This window comes from Mollisia scopiformis (genome assembly GCF_001500285.1).
Source record: "Mollisia scopiformis unplaced genomic scaffold LY89scaffold_19, whole genome shotgun sequence".
Classification (NCBI taxonomy): Eukaryota; Fungi; Ascomycota; class Leotiomycetes; order Helotiales; family Mollisiaceae; genus Mollisia; species Mollisia scopiformis.
The window spans coordinates 1,151,060-1,169,417 of record NW_017263599.1 but is presented as its reverse complement, the minus strand read 5'-3'; the positions used below and the strand labels follow the sequence as shown (position 1 = coordinate 1,169,417).

The window sequence follows — 18,358 nt, the reverse complement described above, 5'->3', positions numbered from 1 at the left end:
CATGTCACGAGTTCAACTATCTTGGATTTAATCTGTTGTGAGGACATTCGAGCCCTTATTCACATGTGAAAGCACTGTTCTTGGTCTTCTCCCTCTTTCCGAACTAGCCTGATCTCTACAGCCCGTCTTGAAACCACTTTTGACCTTGTCCATCTCTTGTTTTAACGTTGATCTCTTGATCACTCCTCCAAGCAAACTCTCCTGGACCATGGTTTAATCTTCTCCACTTGTTGAGATATTTCCTCAACACTGAGATAAAATCGATGGTCAACATTTCACTGCCAAATGATCGAAAACCCGCAATGGCGATTCGGCTTCAATGTTTCCGTTTCTTTCCTTGTTCTCCGAATCCGCAGGCCAGACTCATTCATCTTTTTCCGGTCCTCGGTCGTAGTTTGCTATAATACGTCGGGCGTCGGATCACAAAAACATTAGGTCATATACGTATGCTTCGGTGATGTGCGGGCAACTCTTATCCCATGTCCGAACGGGGTACTATTTCCCGACATGCGGTGGCGTAGGCATAATGGTTCAATCTAGAACACAACCTTGATTAATCCGTAAATCAAGTAACTATATTCCAGAGAACGAATCAACGCTCACACTGGTTTCCACTTTGCTCACCTAAGTACTTGCTTGCGAAATCATTTCATCTTACAACTTCGGTAAGCCGTGATTGATTAAAACTTTCATTCTTGTATTTAAACGTCTCGCGACACATCTCGTCTCTGACTTAATTTTAAGAAAGAGTTTCATACCAAACATTATGTCGGTGCCTACGCAGACAGCTGTTCTCGTTGTAGGTGGTGGCCCAGGAGGGTCTTACGCTGCCTCCGTCTTGGCACGAGAGGGTGTCGACGTTGTGCTCTTGGACGCAGAGAAGTTTCCAAGGTAGGCGCATGAACGCTGTGGTCGAGCACAATTTAGGGTAGAAGCTAATCGGATCATGGAAAAGATACCACATTGGGGAGAGCATGCTTGCATCTATGCGTTTCTTCCTACGTTTCATCGATCTTGAAGAGACATTTGATCGCCATGGTTTTGAGAAGAAGGTTGGCATACCAACGAAACACCTACTCCTCGAAATTATATACAGGCAAATTGACTTCTCTTTCATCTAGTATGGCGCGACGTTCAAAATTACAACCAAGAAGGAAGCATGTAAGTCACTTTCAAGATGGAACAGTGCTCGAGAACTGACACTCCTCCAGTTACCAATTTTGCTGCTTCGCTTGGCCAAGGAGGCTTCTCATGGAATGTGATCCGTTCCGAGTCAGACGAGCTCATATTCCGCCATGCCGGAGACAGTGGCGCCAAGACCTTCGACGGTACCAAGGTAGATTCGATCTCATTTGAGCCATATGCCGACGAAACATTCAACGCGGAAGCCCGTCTAGCCAACCCAGGCCGTCCCGTCTCAGCAAATTGGTCGCGGAAGGACGGCACAAGTGGCACCATCAAGTTCGACTATCTCATCGATGCAAGTGGCAGAAACGGTATTATATCGACGAAATACCTGAAGAATCGCAAGTTCAATGAGGGTCTCAAGAACATTGCCAACTGGGCGTATTGGAAAGGCGCCAAACGTTTCAAGCCAGGTGCCGAGAATGAGAATTCGCCATTTTTCGAGGCGCTATCGGGTAAGATAAACTGCACACACCCTCAAAGACTATCCACTTATTGACAATATAATGGCAGACGGTAGCGGCTGGGTGTGGGCCATCCCCCTCCATAACGGCACTCTCTCTGTCGGCATCGCAGCTCGCCAAAACTTCTTCTTCGGAAGGAAGAAGGCTTCAGGCTTGGACGGCATAGCCTTCTATAAGGACTACCTGAACCTTGCCCCGCAAATCAAAGAAATGCTGAACGACGCCGAAGTTGTGTCTGGCATCAAGCAGGCATCTGACTGGTCATACAGCGCTTCAGCATATGCAGGTCCTCATTTTCGTGTGGTAGGCGATGCAGGCTGCTTTGTCGACCCATACTTCTCGTCTGGAGTACATTTGGCCTTGACCTCTGGGCTCTCCGCTGCTCTTTCCATACAGGCATCTAGACGTGGACAGGCTGATGAGAGGACCGCTGCACATTGGCATACGACTAAGGTGTCTGAAGGATACACCCGGTTCTTGTTGTTGGTCATGACAGTGTTAAGACAATTGAGATTGAAAGAGTCTCAGATCATCACCTCGGAAGAAGAAGAAGGATTTGACATGGCCTTCAAGACGATCCAGCCCGTCATTCAAGGTGTAGCAGATACCAGGACAGAGGATGCGCAGACTCAGAAGCACGCAGCCGAGTCAGTCAATTTCGCGCTGGGCTCTTTTGAGATCACACCTGAGAAGCAGCAAGCCGTTATCAGCAAAATCGCGCAAGCTCAATCCGAGCCGGAGACTCTTGAGAAACTGAGTCCTGAAGAAGTACATATCCTGGACAATATCTCAAAGCGCAATTTTGAACGCGAGAAAGACGAGCTGGACCTGACAAGCTTCGCCGGCGATATCATCGATGGGTTCTCAGCGAGATTGGTACGCGGAGATTTGGGGCTCTACAAGAGGGAGGCAAAACCAGAAGCTGCGTTGTCTTCTGCTCCAGTTGAATTGAAGGCAGCGGCTTTCAGTCGTGGTGTTGAGCAAGCGGCCTAGAGAAAGCGGTGATGTGCTGGTTCTGCGAATCTGTTATACAATGTCATTCTGATTTATTTCCCCCTAAAATCCACTCGATATTGAACAATGATTTCCATGCCTTTCAAGAACCAGATAGGCAGTGATCGATTCTCCAATAAATCTCCACCACTCAAAATTTCTTCTTTCCATCTCTTTATTGCGGGGCGTTCTCCATTGCTCCGTTCCTCGTCACTTTTCAATCCTCACCGACAATCTGTCCCAACCGGCATACACATCTGACAGCAACCCCTCGCACTGCAACCGTCAGCATGTTTACGTCAGCTCTTCACCCCGTTCTCTGCTAATCTCTTCCCTTTTCCTTTTCCTTCTTCTCTGCCCGTTCATGGACAGGAGAAGACTTACCAAACAATAGAATCAACCACTCCCGGAGCGTCGCAAGCATTGACTTCGCAATCAGCCACACTGGTATAAGGACTACAGCTTGCCGGGGTAGCGGTGGTAGTTGTTAGCAAAGAACTCGTTATCGTTGTGATTGTGTATGCGTTTAGGAGAGCTTGAAATGATAGAAGAGACAGGAAGATAGACACGAGGAGGGTGAGAGTTTTCATTTTGGTGAGTTAGATGAGTGAGATAGTGAAAGAGCTGTACTTCTGGTAATTTTGTAGCAGCAGATGTATAGAAGTCGTAGAACGACTCTTTATTTATAGCTTTACCATGCTCTCAAACTCTAGATCCTGTAAACTGTCCCACCCTTTCTATGCTACCCAGAGATGAAAATTTTTCGCAGCTCATCTATTGAACCAGGAAGGGTTATTCAAACATGCCATTGCACTGTAGAGCCTAAATCAACCTTCTTCGTATTGATTTAGTTAAGTTCGCAACCTCACCTAATCCGGCATCGGATATGCTGAGGTGCGGCGTCGACTTTAGCCTTTGCTCTTCCTCGCTTGTGGAAATAGGGGCTAAGCGACGTGACACGAATTAAGCACTCTTAGGGGTTGCCTAACTGATGTAACAGGAGTCTTTTCATTATGCTGAATTCAAATGACTCTGTGACTCTGGACTCGTCAACAAGGGGTTCGAGTGACACCAACGAGTCGAAAAGAGTTCTATGAAACTCAAGCGAATACCCTGGCGACAAACAATCTGCAATGTGCTCTGAAGTTGATCACTTCTGGAATATCTACTTCTCCAGCTAGCTGAAATCACTCCCGGATTGCGCCCACGAATGAGCTCAAAAGATATTTTGGAAGAGTGTCTTCCGATGAAGCCAGTGCAATCACGTGCTCAGGATGCAAGACGATACCTAAATACCTAAGTAGGGCTCGTGGGTTCATCGCATCTAGCTCGCGGCCAGATCATGAAAAGTCCATTTGCGCACCAAAGTCCTTTATTTGGAGAGCGGGAGAGATCGGCCAACTCGAAGCGCTTATCGCTTGGCCCCAAGATGGATTACGTCAAAGACTACTTGGGTAATAATACTTGTGGATAAGGATAGCCTTATCAATATCTAAAGCCCTGTCGTCACGGGGAAAGACATCCGTCTGCGCTCTTATAGGCCGCCTTTGATACCATCGGTCATGACTTTCCTCTTACAGAAGAGTACGGATCGTTCGCCCGTGTTACTTAGCGTCCTGTCACTATGAGGGACGTATTACGGCAGCACGCCGCTTCTCCCATACTGATGCGATATCCTTTTTTGACTCGATCCCATCCTGTCATCCATTACTGTCTTGAATTGACAACACATATGCCATGATTGACGAGAAGATTCGATACGATGGCGAGGCGCCAATCTACCCCTACAATGAGGAAGACACCTCAGCAAGAAATCGCCATGTCACCGGCGAGCGCGATGTGTTTGGAAATGAAGAGAACCACCAGATTAAATATAAGACCCTGAGCTGGCAGCTTGTCGCTGTTCTTATGATTGCCGAAATTGTGTCGAACGGCATGCTGAGTCTACCTAGTAGTGGTGGGGTTGTTGGTGTATGTGATCGGATCAAGATCTTCTCCAAGGTCCTGGCTGACGTTCTTGATAGCTCGTCCCTAATGTTATCCTTATTGTTGTGCGTAGTTACTGAACGACAGTATATCAGTTCATTTCTCATGCTGCATAGTTCCTAGGCATCTTTGGCACCTTTACCGCTTATCTATTGGTTCAATTGTGAGTACAGTGCGAACTACTTTTGCATAGCTAGTCTCTCTCCCAACTGGCAAATTTTAGAAGATTAATTCTGGGCCAAAAAAGTCAGAAGGGACCATGCGACTGTAAGTTTCAGTTGCACAGGCTAACTTCCAAAAGCAAGCTCAACCATCCCGAAGTACACAATATGGGAGACGCCGGCTACATCCTCTTTGGCGTTGTCGGACGAGAAGTTCTCTCCGCTGGAACAGTCATATTTGCTGTTTTCGCCACAGGCGGACAACTTCTCGCTGGCCAAATCGCTTTGGGTGTTCTATCAGATTCCAAACTCTGTCTCATGCTCTATACTGGAATTTTCGCCATCCCAACACTCATCTTCAGCTTCCCACGTACCCTCGATGGCCTCTCATGGCTCTGTATCCCAAGCGTTCTCTCCATCCTCATCGCCGGAATCGTAGGTATGATTGGAGCAGGAATCAACCCTCTCGAAGGCCGTACCACCAGCCTATTCCTGCAACCAACTTTCGTAAATGCCTTTGTCTCCGTCACCAACCCGGTCTTTGCTTACGCTGGTCACTTTATGTTCTTCATTCTCATTTCTGAGATGCGCAACCCTAGAGACGCTATGAAAGCCGCCTACACCCTGCAGGGCTTTGCTACCGCCTACTACACCGTCTTTGCCATCGTTACACATTGGTAGTAAGTTTTGCCCATGGCTTTGTTCTTCTTGCAGATTATTTCGTGGTGGATTAAGACCAAGTGATATCGGAGAGCATGCCTCTCTCCTCCTGAGAGAGCCTCAGCACCTGAACCGTGACTGAAATCTAGTATACTGACTCTGAGATCTTCTACAGCTTAGGTGATGGTGTTGTAAGCCCCAGCTTTTCCAGTCTCCCGACCGTATGGGCAAAAGCCGCATACGGAATTGCGATCCCCAACTTCCTGATCGCTGGAAGCCTGTACGCGCACACAGCAGCGAAGCTGATCTTCCTCCGCTTATTCCGCAATTCGAATCATCTACACAGTCACACCATAGTAGGATGGGGAACCTGGACTATTCTGATCCTCATCATGAACGCAGCGTCTTTTGTCCTCGCTGTTGGTGTACCGATCTTCTCGTACCTCATTGGGATCGCGGCATCGCTATTTGCCAGCTGGTATACGTATGGCATCGCCGGCGCTTTTTGGATTCATGATAGCTATCATTTGAGTGGACAAGGCTCCTGGGCTTGGAGACGGAAACCGGTCATGTTTGTGCTGAGTGTGTTGACCTTCGTAGCTGGTGGATTTATCTGTGTGGCGGGCACGTATGTGATTGTGAAGCTGATTATCGATGCGTATGACAGTGGATGTAGGTCTTTTCGATTCCCGACTACGAAGTTCTCTGCTGATGAGATGAATAGCTGTTCCCCCGCCATTTCAGTGCTGATCTGAGCGCAGCTTCGTTATTGTGGTGCCGTGGAAATTGAGGTGACCATCCTCGCTGGCTTACCTGTTCTTCATCGACATGGCTGGGTTAAGTATGCTGCAACAAGAACTGTAGATTCTTTCTAGATAGAACCGAAGGCAGGACAAGACTTGAAACTTAGCATACATTCTCTTGAATCGCGTGATATCAATTTGTTAAATGGAGCTGAACGAGCATCGTGAAAGCTCAAGCTTTTTCAAATACAATCCTATTTCTCAGCGACCCAATGCCTTCAACATCAACCTCCACCACATCTCCATCCTTCAAGAACCCCTTCGGCTCCATGAACAACCCCACACCACTAGGCGTGCCTGTCATGATGACTGTCCCCTTCCTCAACGTCGTACCACGACTAAGATGCGCAACAATCTGCTTGATGCTGAAGATCATGTCATCCGTTCCAGTTTCCTGTCTTTTGTCACCATTGACTTTTGTGACATAGCTCAACCTATGGGGATCCACGCCCTTGGCCAAGAGCACCGAAGGGCCGATTGGAGCAAATTTATCAAATGATTTAGCGTATGAAAATTGACTCCCTGAAACGGATACTGGAAGCTGAAAATTACGAGCTGAAACGTCATTGCCAGCTGTGTAGCCGAGGACGTAGTCTAGCGCATCTGCTTCAGTGACATTCTTCGCATCTTTGCCGATGATGACTGTGAGTTCGCCTTCGTAGTCGAGCTGAGATTGTGCGTCCGGATGGATGGATATATCATCGTACGGTCCAGCTAGAGCGTCGGCTGGCTTGGTGAAGACGGCAGGAAAAGATGAAGGAAAAAGCTGATAATCAGCAAGAGTTATATCGATCTTTAAGAATCTAACGTACATTTGCTTCTTTGGCATGGCGTGCGTAGTTGAGTCCAATACCAATGACTATTGGTGTCGCTTCCAACGGGCACAGCAGCTGAGATTCGTTAGCTGGCTTATTGTCTGATGGATTCTCTCTCACCTTCTTGATGACTGACTTATGAGTTGTTTTGGACAGTCCCGTGAAGGGGTCACCCGTAAGAATAGACACTGATTTTCCTTCCAAACTTCCTTTCAGGTCGGATGTTGACACTTCGCCATATAGTATCGATCCCTTCTCGTCTTCGAACCGGATGAACCTCTCGACACTCATGCTGAAGGGAGGTGTTGTCGGAAATGTAATTATGCTGTGAGGGGACAACGAAGAATTAGAAATTTTGATGAAGGTGACGAAGAGCGAAAGTAGCAGAGCAGTTGGAGTTGGCGAGGTTAATACTTGAATTGTGAAATAACTTGTTGTCGACTTGCAGCTCGGGTGAGATGGAGACGTGGCGTTGCCCCCTTGACCAGCAAGATTCAAGATAGTCCGTCCGGTCCGCAATTCTTCCGATAGCGGCGGACTTTGACCAAAGTAAAGGTGTACCCCAGATATCAAGATCCTCCGCTCCAATACGATCCAGCCAGTCCCAGGATTGCCATCCAGAGTTCAAGTGACTCCGTACTGGAGTAATTCGTCCACACCCCATCCCCACAAATTCGAACTGAGTTCCGTATTCATGGAAGGGTCTGTCCAGTCAAAATTTGGAGCAACAGGCCATGTACCGGAAGCGAAGGCAGGGTTTAGTGTCTGGGTTTGCTGATGTATTGGATTTCCAGACATCGAGTCAGGTGTCATCTGCCCCTGGATAAAGGATCCAGATGATCTTGAATCAAAGGTATAATGCTGTGGATTTTGCCTTGGCCGGTCATTTCTCGCTTGCTCCTTGAACGCAGCAAGCTTTGCTTCCAGTGAGACCAATTTCTGCTGAAGATTTTTGGAAACCCCCAAGATTTCCACAAAAGCATTCAAGTTCATCTGAAGAACGTCCAAATTCGAGGCAGCCACACGGCGTTCTGCCGAAGATGTGCTAAACGCCTTGGATACAATTTGCGTTGCGGCCGCAAGCCAAACTGTACTCGCCAGGAAAGGATTGACATAATTGACATGTTTGGGCGCACATCCTCTGACAAGCTTCACGATTTCGGATGCAGCTCCAAGATAGTGCGTCCAGGCAGCATCGTCAATAGCTGCTTGTTGTGTAGTAGCAGCAGAGGCATCGTTTACAAGTGCCAAACGCCTCGAAGTGCTGTCGAAGACTTGGTAATGATTGATCATGAATCGCGAAAGTTGCGTCATAATATGAATACTGTGCTTGGCTCCATCAAGCTGGAATGACGACCTGTTCTCCGGGCACGTAGAAAATGTAAGGAACTCTCCTTCATAGATAGCTTCCGATGGCAGTGCCGCAGTCAAACAGAAGAGAGAATTTGCCAAAACTTCAAGCCGAATTCGAACATTCTCAGGACTTTCACCATTCGCATACGATTGCGGGTACGACAAAATATGGGCGCATCTCATCAAGGCGTTCACGACAATGAACCAAGCCTTTGGACTTCTGTTTCCACTGGCTTGTAGAGTCTTCCAAGCAACCGCTGGATCTGGGTCTAATGTGCAACTCTTTGCACAAGCATTAGCAAACCAGATTTCGTCATCGATTGGTAGCCACGTTTCATTTTGCGTCCAATCGATGGCTGTAGGGAGACGACGAATCGCACAGGCAAAGACATCAAACTCCCAGATGACCCACCACGCGCGCCTCTTCTCTTCCTCGAGTGTGGCCGCTGCTTGGCTTCGCTGTGGATTCTTGTCTATGAGGTGCAGCTGCAGTTCGTAGGCAATTCGAACGCATGTTCCGACTGATCGCCAAGCACATCCTCGAACACCGTTGATAAGCTCCTGGAAGGTGGTCAAAATCATAGCCTGTAGTAAGCATAACGGAGGGACATCGTCGGAGCATTCTCTCAACGATTCATCAACCAGTCTTCGAGCCCGAGGAAGCCATTCGTTTTGAAATAGATCATTAGGTCTAGCACTATTCGTGTAGCGAGCCGACAGTGAAAATATAGACGTAAGGAGAGCCTGGCTATGTAAAGGGTTGCGGATTCGAGAGACCTTCTTTTCAAAAGTCGGACGGTGGAACAATGAAAATGCTGTAATATTGTCGAAATAAGCATCGATCCTAGGTGGTCATTAGTGAGAGCAGAATGGCAATCTCTATGTACTCATACTTACAAATTCTGGTACACAGTTGCTGAGAGACCCAAGGCTTCACGAATATGGATAGCTTCAGTATCAGCAGGAAAGAGAACCTCAGCAGGATTTTGTGTAACATATTGTGATATTGGTTCATGAGAAGGATGAATTAGTTGAGACAAAGCCAGGCCTCTTGACGCAGATCGGTCGATGTCGGTCGACGGCAAGTCTGCTGCAGCTGGAATCGATATCTCACGACCATTGTCTGTTCGGTGAGACACTTCATTCTCGTCAAGACTCCTTGGCTGTGCTGCCGGAGCAGAAAGGGTACTCCGGTTCCGTCGACGTTGTTGCACCCCTTCTAGGATTTAGTTATGAACTGAGGGAGGCCTTTTGGAAGGTAGTACCTGGTTTTGGGCCAGGCTTATGTGATACAAGAGGATAAGAACAACTCTCTGAGCTCTTTAGACATGTTCGACATGTTGGCAACACTCGATCACTGGACAGTCAGCAAGTCTATTCTAGATGCATCGAATGCTGAAGTCTTGCCATTTTATTTTACGTCTGCATAATGATTAGCAAGGATCCACCACTTGAGCTCAAGACCACTTACCTTTTGCATCGTTCGCATGCGAGATGTGCTTGGGTATCACCAGGGCGCAAAGCGTTTGTGCTTGGAGGATTCATCGGTGCATCTTCGCCGGACGAATGTGGTTGATGTCGCACTGATGTACTCCGCACAGAAGCGGATGAAAGAGGGGTAACTTTGGTGGAGACAGCGGGATGTATTTATCTTCCAGCGAATCAGAGTTTTGCCGCGATCGACAATAGACCGCGTGAAATGAAGGTTCCAACGGCTAAACCATCACGGCCCCGCCTGCCCTGCCTTCCAGTCCGCTCCAGGCGATGGACTTGGTGCTGTCAAGAAACACCAGGAAATCTCACAATCTCACGTCAGATTGATGGAGCCATTCCAAAGGATGGGCTTTGGAACAACTTGGATCATATGCAATAGAATTTGCGAAGATGGTGCGCGTTTTGCACGCTGAGCTGGTTTCATACATAGCAATTTTGTCCCTCAACCAACGAGACCAGACCCAAAAATAGAACTCGACAGAAAGCTTCACTGCAAAAATGTAGGAGGTACCTCTGGACCTAGACAACGTTAGAACAGATACTGGCCAAAGATCATTCGACCTACCCCACACATGCAGATTACCAGGTCCTGCTTTCGTCTTGTTGATTGGCGTCTCGTCATTAACCAAATCTCCATCCACATAGTGTTCCAAGATGAACTTGCTTGGATCAAACCAATAATCGAATATCTGACTGCCCATTACATGTCTTCCCACACCCCAACAGTTTTGATAGCCCTTCTCATTCAGCCATGTATGCCCCAACATCTGTATATCAAAGTCGAAGATCTCGAAGCTAGAATGATGGACGTGGAATTTTGGTCCCTCGAAGAAGAAGAAAGCGTGGTGGTCGACCCATTCGGAACCTCGATCCAAGTGCAAGAATGTGGTGATATCCTCTCCAGTATCAGGCGCGTACACCAATTCGCTGGGCTTGAAATTAAAGTTTGCCGTATAGAATTCGTAGGCTTTCTTGTAGTCAGTAACGCAGAGACCATAATGTCCTAACTTGTGGACAGGAGCTGGGCCTTTCTTGAATCGTTGCTTCTGATTGACAGGTCGATGTTTCGACGTTGGGAAATTATATGATAGCTCTGGGAAAGTCTCCGCAATCTCTACCGCTGTCTGTTCATAAACCAGATGCCACGGACAGTTGTCGACTGGGTCGTAGAAAGTAACCTTCTTTCCTCCACCTGGAGTATCTGAGTCGTGAATCGGTGTGGCATTGGGAAGAGAGGTTGCCAGCTCCAGATCCTCCATCGAATCCACCACCCAACCTGATCCCAAGAACTTGTCTTCTGCCCCTTTGGTCGCGCAGATCACAAATGGTTCTGTGCCATATCCGCGATAGTATATCTTGTCTTCTGTCTTTTGAATAGGGCTAAAGCCAAAATCGAGGAGGAACTGGTGAGCGGCTTCGAGGTTCTTGTGCTGGTAATAGACGTGGGCGATTCGTTTGAGGTTGATCTTCTGTTTCGTTGCAGAGGGAGACATGTTGAATAGGGGCTTGGTTCAGTCTGGTTCGAAGGAGGTGTCGAGCAGTGAGCTGAGATCTGACCAGTACACAACACAGGTCCGTCGCAGATTTGCCGCCATCATATACAACGTCTTCGGCTCCATATGGTCATGTTCTAGTGAGCCGGATACTGCATTGATCGAGCTCATGTGGGACGGCTATGTGGGGTGGCGGGGGAATTGAGCTGTTGTGGAAGAGATGGAGGTCCGTCGCGGGCGAATGTTCAGGGAAAGTGAGGGGTCGATCAAGCAAAATCAAATGCCGACCACAGCTCCGTTCCGCAGTGAGTAAGGTATGACAGCTTCACACCTCCTCCACCTCTGTGGCTCTTTACACAATGAGGAGGGGGAGACTAAAAACTCTTCGAGAATGGTTGAAATAGATAATTTCGACTCTGGCTTCTCCAACGGAATTCTCGGTCTGCATACATTCGTCGCAGAGCAATGGCTACTCATTCTGGATCCCCAACCCCAATCCTTAACGGCCAATCTGCAAACACAAATGCGACCAGTATTGTCGAAACAGATCTGTTGATAGTAGGAGCTGGCCCGGCAGGTGCTTCACTGGCATGCTTCTTGGCCCAGTATGGTAAGTAACAGATTTGGTGAAGAGCGACTCCATGCTAACATTTCGATAGGATTGAAAGGCATTATGCTGGCCTCGACTCCGAGCACAGCAGATACACCAAGAGCTCATATCACTAATATGGCGGCTCTCGAGTGTCTGCGAGATATTGGTCTGGAAGAAGAATGCTTGAAAGTTGCAGTGAAAGGCGACTCGATGCTCCATACGCGATGGTGTCGAAGTATGGCTGGGGAAGAATTTGCAAGAATATATTCCTGGGGAAATGATCCAGCCAGAGCAGTACGTGATTCGAACGTAACGATCTTGACTCGTGCTAATGTTTTCAGGGCGACTATGATGCAGCCAGTCCTTGCAATCATGTCGACATCCCTCAGACCGTCCTCGAACCTATCCTTGTCCACCATGCTACCCACAATGGCTTTTCCTGCCGCTTCGATACCACCATTCTCTCCTTTGAGAGAGTGGACGATGTCGGCAACACAATCATCAGTACTGTGCAGGACAATCTGACGAAACAAACATACCAGATACGGAGCAAGTACTTGTTTGGCTGTGATGGAGCGCGCAGTCAGGTTTTGCGACAACTGAAAATACCGTTGAAGAAGAAACCAGGACAAGGTTTGGCCACCAATGTTTTGGTCAGAGTGGATCTCGAACATGTGGTGGAAACTCGAATGGGTAATCTGCATTGGGTGATGCGACCAGACGAGGAGCAACCAAACTTTGGTTGGACTGCTATTGTGCGAATGGTGAAGCCATGGACCGAGTAGGTTCTTCCAGTCCAGCTGCCGTACTTGACTGATGATTTCCAGATGGATGTTTATTCTTTTTCCTAAGCCCGGCGCAGGCGTAGATTTCAACCCTACAGATGCAGAGTACCTCGACTGTATCAAAACAATGGTGGGAGACGATTCGCTACCGGTCGAGATTATCGGTGTCTCGAAATGGTTCATCAACGAAATTGTCGCCGAGTATTACTCTGATTCAAATATGTAAGCATTCACTTTCTCTTCTCGGAATTCACTAATTTTCTCAGCTTTTGTCTCGGAGATGCTGTTCACCGACATCCCCCGCTGAATGGACTTGGATCCAACACCTGCGTTCAAGATGCCTACAACCTCGCCTGGAAGATTGCATATGTGATGAAGGGAAAAGCTACCTCTTCCTTACTGGATTCTTATAGCACTGAGCGCCAGCCAGTTGGAGAGTCCGTCATCACCCGAGCCAACCAGGGACTCCGTGATCATATTCCAGTGTGGGAGGCTCTAGGCATGATGGACGAATCAATTGAAGCTCGAAGAAAAGATTTTGCAGAATTATCCGAAGCATCACCAGCAGGTATCAAGAGAAGAGCGAAACTTCAAGAGGCCGTGAAAGATACCTCACACGAGTTTCATGGTGTCGGCGTCGAAATGAACCAAAGGTATGAATCGAAAGCCATCTTTCTCCAAGACGAAGGGCCTCGACCACCTCTGCCGCAAGATGCAGTCCTGGAGCATGAAATCACCACATACCCTGGAAGCAGACTCCCCCACGCTTGGTTGAACACGAAGCTGCCCGGAAAACAGTTCTCTACCATTGATCTGGCTGGTCATGGATCTTTCTGCTTGCTCACAGGAATCGGGGGAGATGAATGGAAGACTGCGGCACGACAAGCTGCCAAGGAGCTTGATATCAACATCAACGCATATTCAATCGGATGGCGGCAAGATTACGAGGATGTTTATTTTGACTGGGCGCGACGTAGGGAGATCGCTGAGGATGGGTGCGTTCTTGTTCGGCCTGATAGATTTGTTGCATGGCGCTCGAAAGGGATGATTTCAGATCCGGCAGAGAAACTGCTCCACGTCTTGAAGACGATCCTAAACAGATAGCCAATGAAGACCACCTGAGATGTGCAAGTACTGAGTCATGCTTCATTTGTGCTTCCCCGGATTCGCGGTAAGATACCCCGCACCCCTGAACGGATGTCCGAAGTTGAGGCAAAATGTGGTTTCGGCCAATTATAATTCGACCGTACTGTGTGACCTTGCAACCTGTTTCCATCCTGAGTTTCAAACATCCCTCTTCTGAGGTGTGGTTGTCTTCCATATAAAAATAAGGATCTCTTCGTCTGATCAACCACTACAACATTTCCTTCAATACAAGTCACGACGATGGCTCTTCTTTCCATTATCGGCCTGCTCGTCCTTCTTGGACTGGCTTATCTAATGTTCACAATCGGTTCTCGCAGCAGCAAGATGCCTAGTGGTATTTCATCTTACCTCCATCGATATCACTCAACTAACACAACCCAGGACCACCAACTCTTCCTCTGATTGGCAACCTCCACCAAATACCCCTCAAGAATGCACACCTAAAGTAAGTCGTAACATCTCTATATCTGTGATCCTACTCACAGACTTCAGATTCACAGAATGGGCCAAGACTTACGGTGGAATCTACACCCTCAAACTTGGCCCTGGCAACATGGTAGTCCTGACGGACCGCCGCCTAATCAAGAATCTCATCGACAAGAAGTCCTCCATTTACAGCAACCGGCCTCCATCCTACGTCGGCAATGGAATCATCACCGGTGGTGATCATCTTCTAGTCATGCAGTATGGCAATACATGGCGAGCATTCAGGAAGCTTGTGCACCAGCATTTCATGGAGAGTATGGTCGTGAACGAACATACGAAACTCGTTGATGCGGAGGCTGTACAGATGTGTAGGGATTTTATGGTTCTGAATGGGGATGGAATGCATATGAAGCATCCGAAGCGGTTTAGCAACTCTGTTGTAATGAGTATACGTCTGTTCCCCTTTCATACATTCGAAGATAAGTGTTTACTAACAGAAAGAAGTTTTTGGCATTAGAACGCCACGAGTTGATACGCCACACATGACAAAGTTGTATGATATGATGGAAGTTTGGAGCAAGGTGACTATTCTCAAAACAGGAACTTAGTAGCACTTACACTAACCACTCATAGGTGATGGAAACCGGTAACACACCACCTGTCGACATCATACCAGCACTAAACTATATCCCCGAAAGCTTTCTGGGAAACTGGAAAACGAGAGCAAGAGATGTGAACAAGGTGATGAATCAATTGTACGCACAATACCTAGACATCGTGATCCGTCGGCGAGCGAGGGATATCCACAAAGACTCTTTCATGGATCGGGTCCTGGACCAGAATGAGAAGTTGGAGTTTAGTCGGCATCAACTTTACTTTCTTGGCGGGGTGATGATGGAAGGTGGAAGCGATACCAGTTCATCTATCATCATTGCTTTCATTCACGCCATGACGAGATGGCCGGAGGTGATGAGAAAGGCGCAAGCTGAGATTGATAAAGTGATTGGTGAAGACAGGACTCCAACGTGGGGAGATTATGAGAACCTGTCGTACGTGGCTGCGACTGTGAAAGAAGCCATGAGATGGAGGCCTGTGGTTCCACTTGCATTTCCACATTGCTTGGCGGAAGGTATGTTTTTCATCTCTACAGTTAAACTCTACTAACCAGAACCAGATGATTGGGTCGATGGCAAGTTCCTCACCAAAGGCACAACGGTCTTGATCAACGCTTGGGGCATGCACCATGACGAGAAACGCTTCCCCAATCCAGAAGTCTTCGATCCAGACCACTACCTAGGCGTGACGAAATTGGCACCTGAACTTGCCGCATCGGCGGACTATGAAGAGAGAGATCATTATGGATACGGGTCCGGGAGAAGGATGTGTCCCGGAATCCATCTTGCAGAGAGAAACTTATTTCTCGGAATGGCCAAGCTGCTTTGGGGTTTCAACATAACGCCTGGAAGAGACGAAACCGGAAAGGTGAGGAACAGTGAGGAGGTCGATGTGGATCCGATCAGAGCATATAGCGAAGGATTCCTGGTTTGTGCGCATCCGTTCAACTGCGAGTTCACTGTCAGAAGCGAGAAGAGGAGGGAGACAATTATGAAAGAGTACGAAGTCGCTGAGCGGGATATATTTTCAAAGTATGCGTCAGGCTAGCAGATATCAATGCCTCATTTGAGAGCTGGCTTCCACTTCACCACGAATTCTTCAACTGCTTTCGCATACCTCTCGATATGTTCCTCGTTCAACTCAATGTTCAGTGCCATGAACCCTCTCTGCGCCATGTAGATCCCATGATCCAGCATATGATGCCAATACAGGGCTTTCAGACTCATCTCACATTCTCCAGAAAAGTGTACACAAAGCATACTACCCTTTCCCGTGATCCACATGTGGTTCTTCGCTCTTCCACCTGACTCGTGTTGTTGAAGCTCGGCTACAACACCATTCGCAAGCGAGGGTTCGGATTCTAAGCCTGTGAACGGAGACTCTGCTTCTTGGTTCAGAGGGGATGTACCAGCCTTCATGGTCGCAGGAGGATGTACTCCATGCGTCTCCAGCACTACCTCTATCTTCAATTTCAGGCTCTCCCCTAGAGCGTTCAACCGTTTTACCTGCTCCTCATTGTAGATGTCCATTCCTACACATCCAGCAGCCATGCTCACAATATTGTTGTTGAAGGTCCCGGAATGGCCTAGCATACCGACTTGAGGGTCGAAGAGACTCATGATACCGTCGTCTTTTCGTCCTCCGAAAGCGCCGAAGGTCATGCCTCCACCAATCCACTTTCCAAGAGTGACAAGATCTGGTCGAAGTCCAAGTTCGGACGAGTATCCATGATAGGACAGGCGAGACGTCATTACTTCATCAACGATGAAGACTGCATTCAGCTCATTTGCTGCCTTGTTCAAGAAACTTAAGAAATCCACATTCCCAACAATACAGCCACCACTCCCCTGAACGCACTCGACAATAATTGCAGCTACAGAATCTTTGGGCAAACTTGCAATGACAGCTTTCGTACCTTCGATATCGTTATAAGGAGCAAGAACGAAATCATGGGGAAGATTGACGTTGATATCTTTCAGTGTGATAGGGAATGACAGTGTTCCTCCATGATATCCGTTCTTGAATGCGAGAACTGTCTTGCGGCCAGTGACAACAAGAGAAGCAGCAATAGCCATTGTATTCGATTCTGTCCCAGAATTGGTAAAGCGGACGAGTTCGATGCCAGAGGGAGAGAAACGTTCTGTAACCTGGGTGGTGTTAGCTCGTATGATGTTCACCCCGAGACATATATGAGAACACCTACCTTTCGAGCTAGTTGCCTTTCGTAAATGTTTGGCCCGCCATAATTCCAACCTCTACTCATGCATTCTGATACAGCAGCTGCAATTTTCTCATTTGAGTGACCATAAATGCCAGCTGTATACTCGCCAAGGAAGTCAACATATGTCGTGCCATCCAAGCTCGTCAACTCGCAGCCTTTTGCCTTGACTGCCCACAGTCAGTATCAATGATATGAGTTGAGCACAACAGTTGCATACTAAACGTCAATGGAAATGGACTAGCGTGGAGGACAGTCCGAGTGTTGCCACCAGGGAAGTCATGGCATGCTTCTTCATGAGCCTTATGGCTTTGATCATTGGCAGTGATGTATTGCTCTTGGACTGTAGTTAAAGCAGCCAGAAGAGGGTCATCGGAAGATGCGGAAGTTGGCAACAGTTTGCTCGAGTCTGCTCGAAAGAGAGCACCAAAAGTGGGAGCTCGTTTGTGATGCATTTGTGGTGGGACGTTGAAATCAGCGATAAAGAGAAAGATCAAAGAAGAATAGTCCGATGAGACAAGTATGGTAGATGATTTGAAGGGCATGGGTTGCTGCTGTCTTTAATATCTTGGTGCAGCATGTTTGGCGCTGAGTCAACAAACGGCTTTAGGTTTTGCATTGACCAGTGAGCCGCTTCCGATTCAGAGACGATTCATGCTGTTCGGCATGCCGACCAAAGATCTCGGGCGGAGATCAATCCTTACAATACTAGTTGAAACTTAGCAGCCACTTGATCGAAGATTGTTGACAATAGCCAATATCATTGCTTAGTACTTTACTAGGTTATGTAGGTTCGGCATGCCGATGCAAGCTTTCGGCCGGAGATGTATTTCATTCAGTAGTAGCTAAACTCACCAACTATCTGTAGGTACTTGATCCATAGAGATGGTTAACTGCAGCCGATATCGCTGCTTAGCACTTACTAAGACGTGTAGGTTCGGTATGCCGACCAAAGATGTCGGGCGGAGATGTTTTCTATTCGATACTAGTTTTTGAATCGAGGTACTTAACGGCAGAGAGCATGACTCCTTGGCACTCTAATAAAGTACCTAGGCATGTACCTTCGGCATGCCGATTCAAGATCTTGACCGGAGAGGGATATTATTCGATACTGGCTGCGTTTAGGTAATCCTTCATGCCGAGCAGATATTTCCCTGTAGCCGATATCG

At 47.7% G+C, this 18,358-nt stretch overlaps 8 protein-coding genes across 8 annotated transcripts; 4 read left to right on the top strand and 4 right to left on the bottom strand.

Annotated features, from left to right (window-relative positions):
- Positions 1-766: 766 nt before the first annotated feature.
- LY89DRAFT_754476 (FAD/NAD(P)-binding domain-containing protein) lies at positions 767-2,642 on the top strand (the record flags this gene model as incomplete). Its single annotated transcript, XM_018221326.1, has 5 exons — positions 767-891; positions 956-1,052; positions 1,122-1,161; positions 1,212-1,640; positions 1,699-2,642. 5 exons carry the CDS (start codon positions 767-769, stop codon positions 2,640-2,642), a joined length of 1,635 nt encoding a protein of 544 aa, XP_018067956.1.
- A 1,737-nt stretch (positions 2,643-4,379) lies between these two features.
- LY89DRAFT_785257 (transmembrane amino acid transporter) lies at positions 4,380-6,199 on the top strand (the record flags this gene model as incomplete). Its single annotated transcript, XM_018222870.1, has 6 exons — positions 4,380-4,613; positions 4,667-4,693; positions 4,745-4,791; positions 4,930-5,469; positions 5,625-6,121; positions 6,174-6,199. The coding sequence occupies 6 exons, from the start codon at positions 4,380-4,382 to the stop codon at positions 6,197-6,199; spliced, it is 1,371 nt and encodes a 456-aa protein (XP_018067955.1).
- Positions 6,200-6,424: 225 nt separating this feature from the next.
- Positions 6,425-7,358, bottom strand: LY89DRAFT_591693 (fumarylacetoacetate hydrolase family protein; the record flags this gene model as incomplete). Its single annotated transcript, XM_018209665.1, has 3 exons — positions 6,425-7,018; positions 7,065-7,142; positions 7,188-7,358. The coding sequence occupies 3 exons, from the start codon at positions 7,356-7,358 to the stop codon at positions 6,425-6,427; spliced, it is 843 nt and encodes a 280-aa protein (XP_018067954.1).
- Positions 7,359-7,386: 28 nt separating this feature from the next.
- Positions 7,387-10,183, bottom strand: LY89DRAFT_160576 (uncharacterized protein). The gene is made up of 5 exons (XM_018205499.1): positions 9,892-10,183; positions 9,828-9,842; positions 9,686-9,777; positions 9,318-9,636; positions 7,387-9,264 (listed from the first exon to the last, which is right to left on the bottom strand). Exons 1-5 carry the CDS (start codon positions 9,963-9,965, stop codon positions 7,692-7,694), a joined length of 2,073 nt encoding a protein of 690 aa, XP_018067953.1. The 5' UTR covers positions 9,966-10,183; the 3' UTR covers positions 7,387-7,691.
- A 218-nt stretch (positions 10,184-10,401) lies between these two features.
- Positions 10,402-11,407, bottom strand: LY89DRAFT_737569 (oxidoreductase; the record flags this gene model as incomplete). The annotated part of the gene is made up of 2 exons (XM_018220275.1): positions 10,402-10,433; positions 10,480-11,407. The coding sequence occupies 2 exons, from the start codon at positions 11,405-11,407 to the stop codon at positions 10,402-10,404; spliced, it is 960 nt and encodes a 319-aa protein (XP_018067952.1).
- A 308-nt stretch (positions 11,408-11,715) lies between these two features.
- On the top strand, positions 11,716-13,913 carry LY89DRAFT_622534 (uncharacterized protein). Its single transcript, XM_018210978.1, has 5 exons — positions 11,716-12,017; positions 12,067-12,293; positions 12,341-12,780; positions 12,827-13,006; positions 13,051-13,913. Exons 1-5 carry the CDS (start codon positions 11,873-11,875, stop codon positions 13,886-13,888), a joined length of 1,830 nt encoding a protein of 609 aa, XP_018067951.1. The 5' UTR covers positions 11,716-11,872; the 3' UTR covers positions 13,889-13,913.
- A 160-nt stretch (positions 13,914-14,073) lies between these two features.
- Positions 14,074-16,182, top strand: LY89DRAFT_622532 (putative cytochrome P450). Its single transcript, XM_018210977.1, has 6 exons — positions 14,074-14,264; positions 14,312-14,375; positions 14,423-14,808; positions 14,861-14,937; positions 14,990-15,485; positions 15,531-16,182. Exons 1-6 carry the CDS (start codon positions 14,171-14,173, stop codon positions 16,016-16,018), a joined length of 1,605 nt encoding a protein of 534 aa, XP_018067950.1. The 5' UTR covers positions 14,074-14,170; the 3' UTR covers positions 16,019-16,182.
- LY89DRAFT_699338 (putative acetylornithine aminotransferase) lies at positions 16,033-17,644 on the bottom strand (the record flags this gene model as incomplete). The annotated part of the gene is made up of 3 exons (XM_018217049.1): positions 16,033-17,118; positions 17,175-17,359; positions 17,410-17,644. The coding sequence occupies 3 exons, from the start codon at positions 17,642-17,644 to the stop codon at positions 16,033-16,035; spliced, it is 1,506 nt and encodes a 501-aa protein (XP_018067949.1).
- Positions 17,645-18,358: the final 714 nt, after the last annotated feature.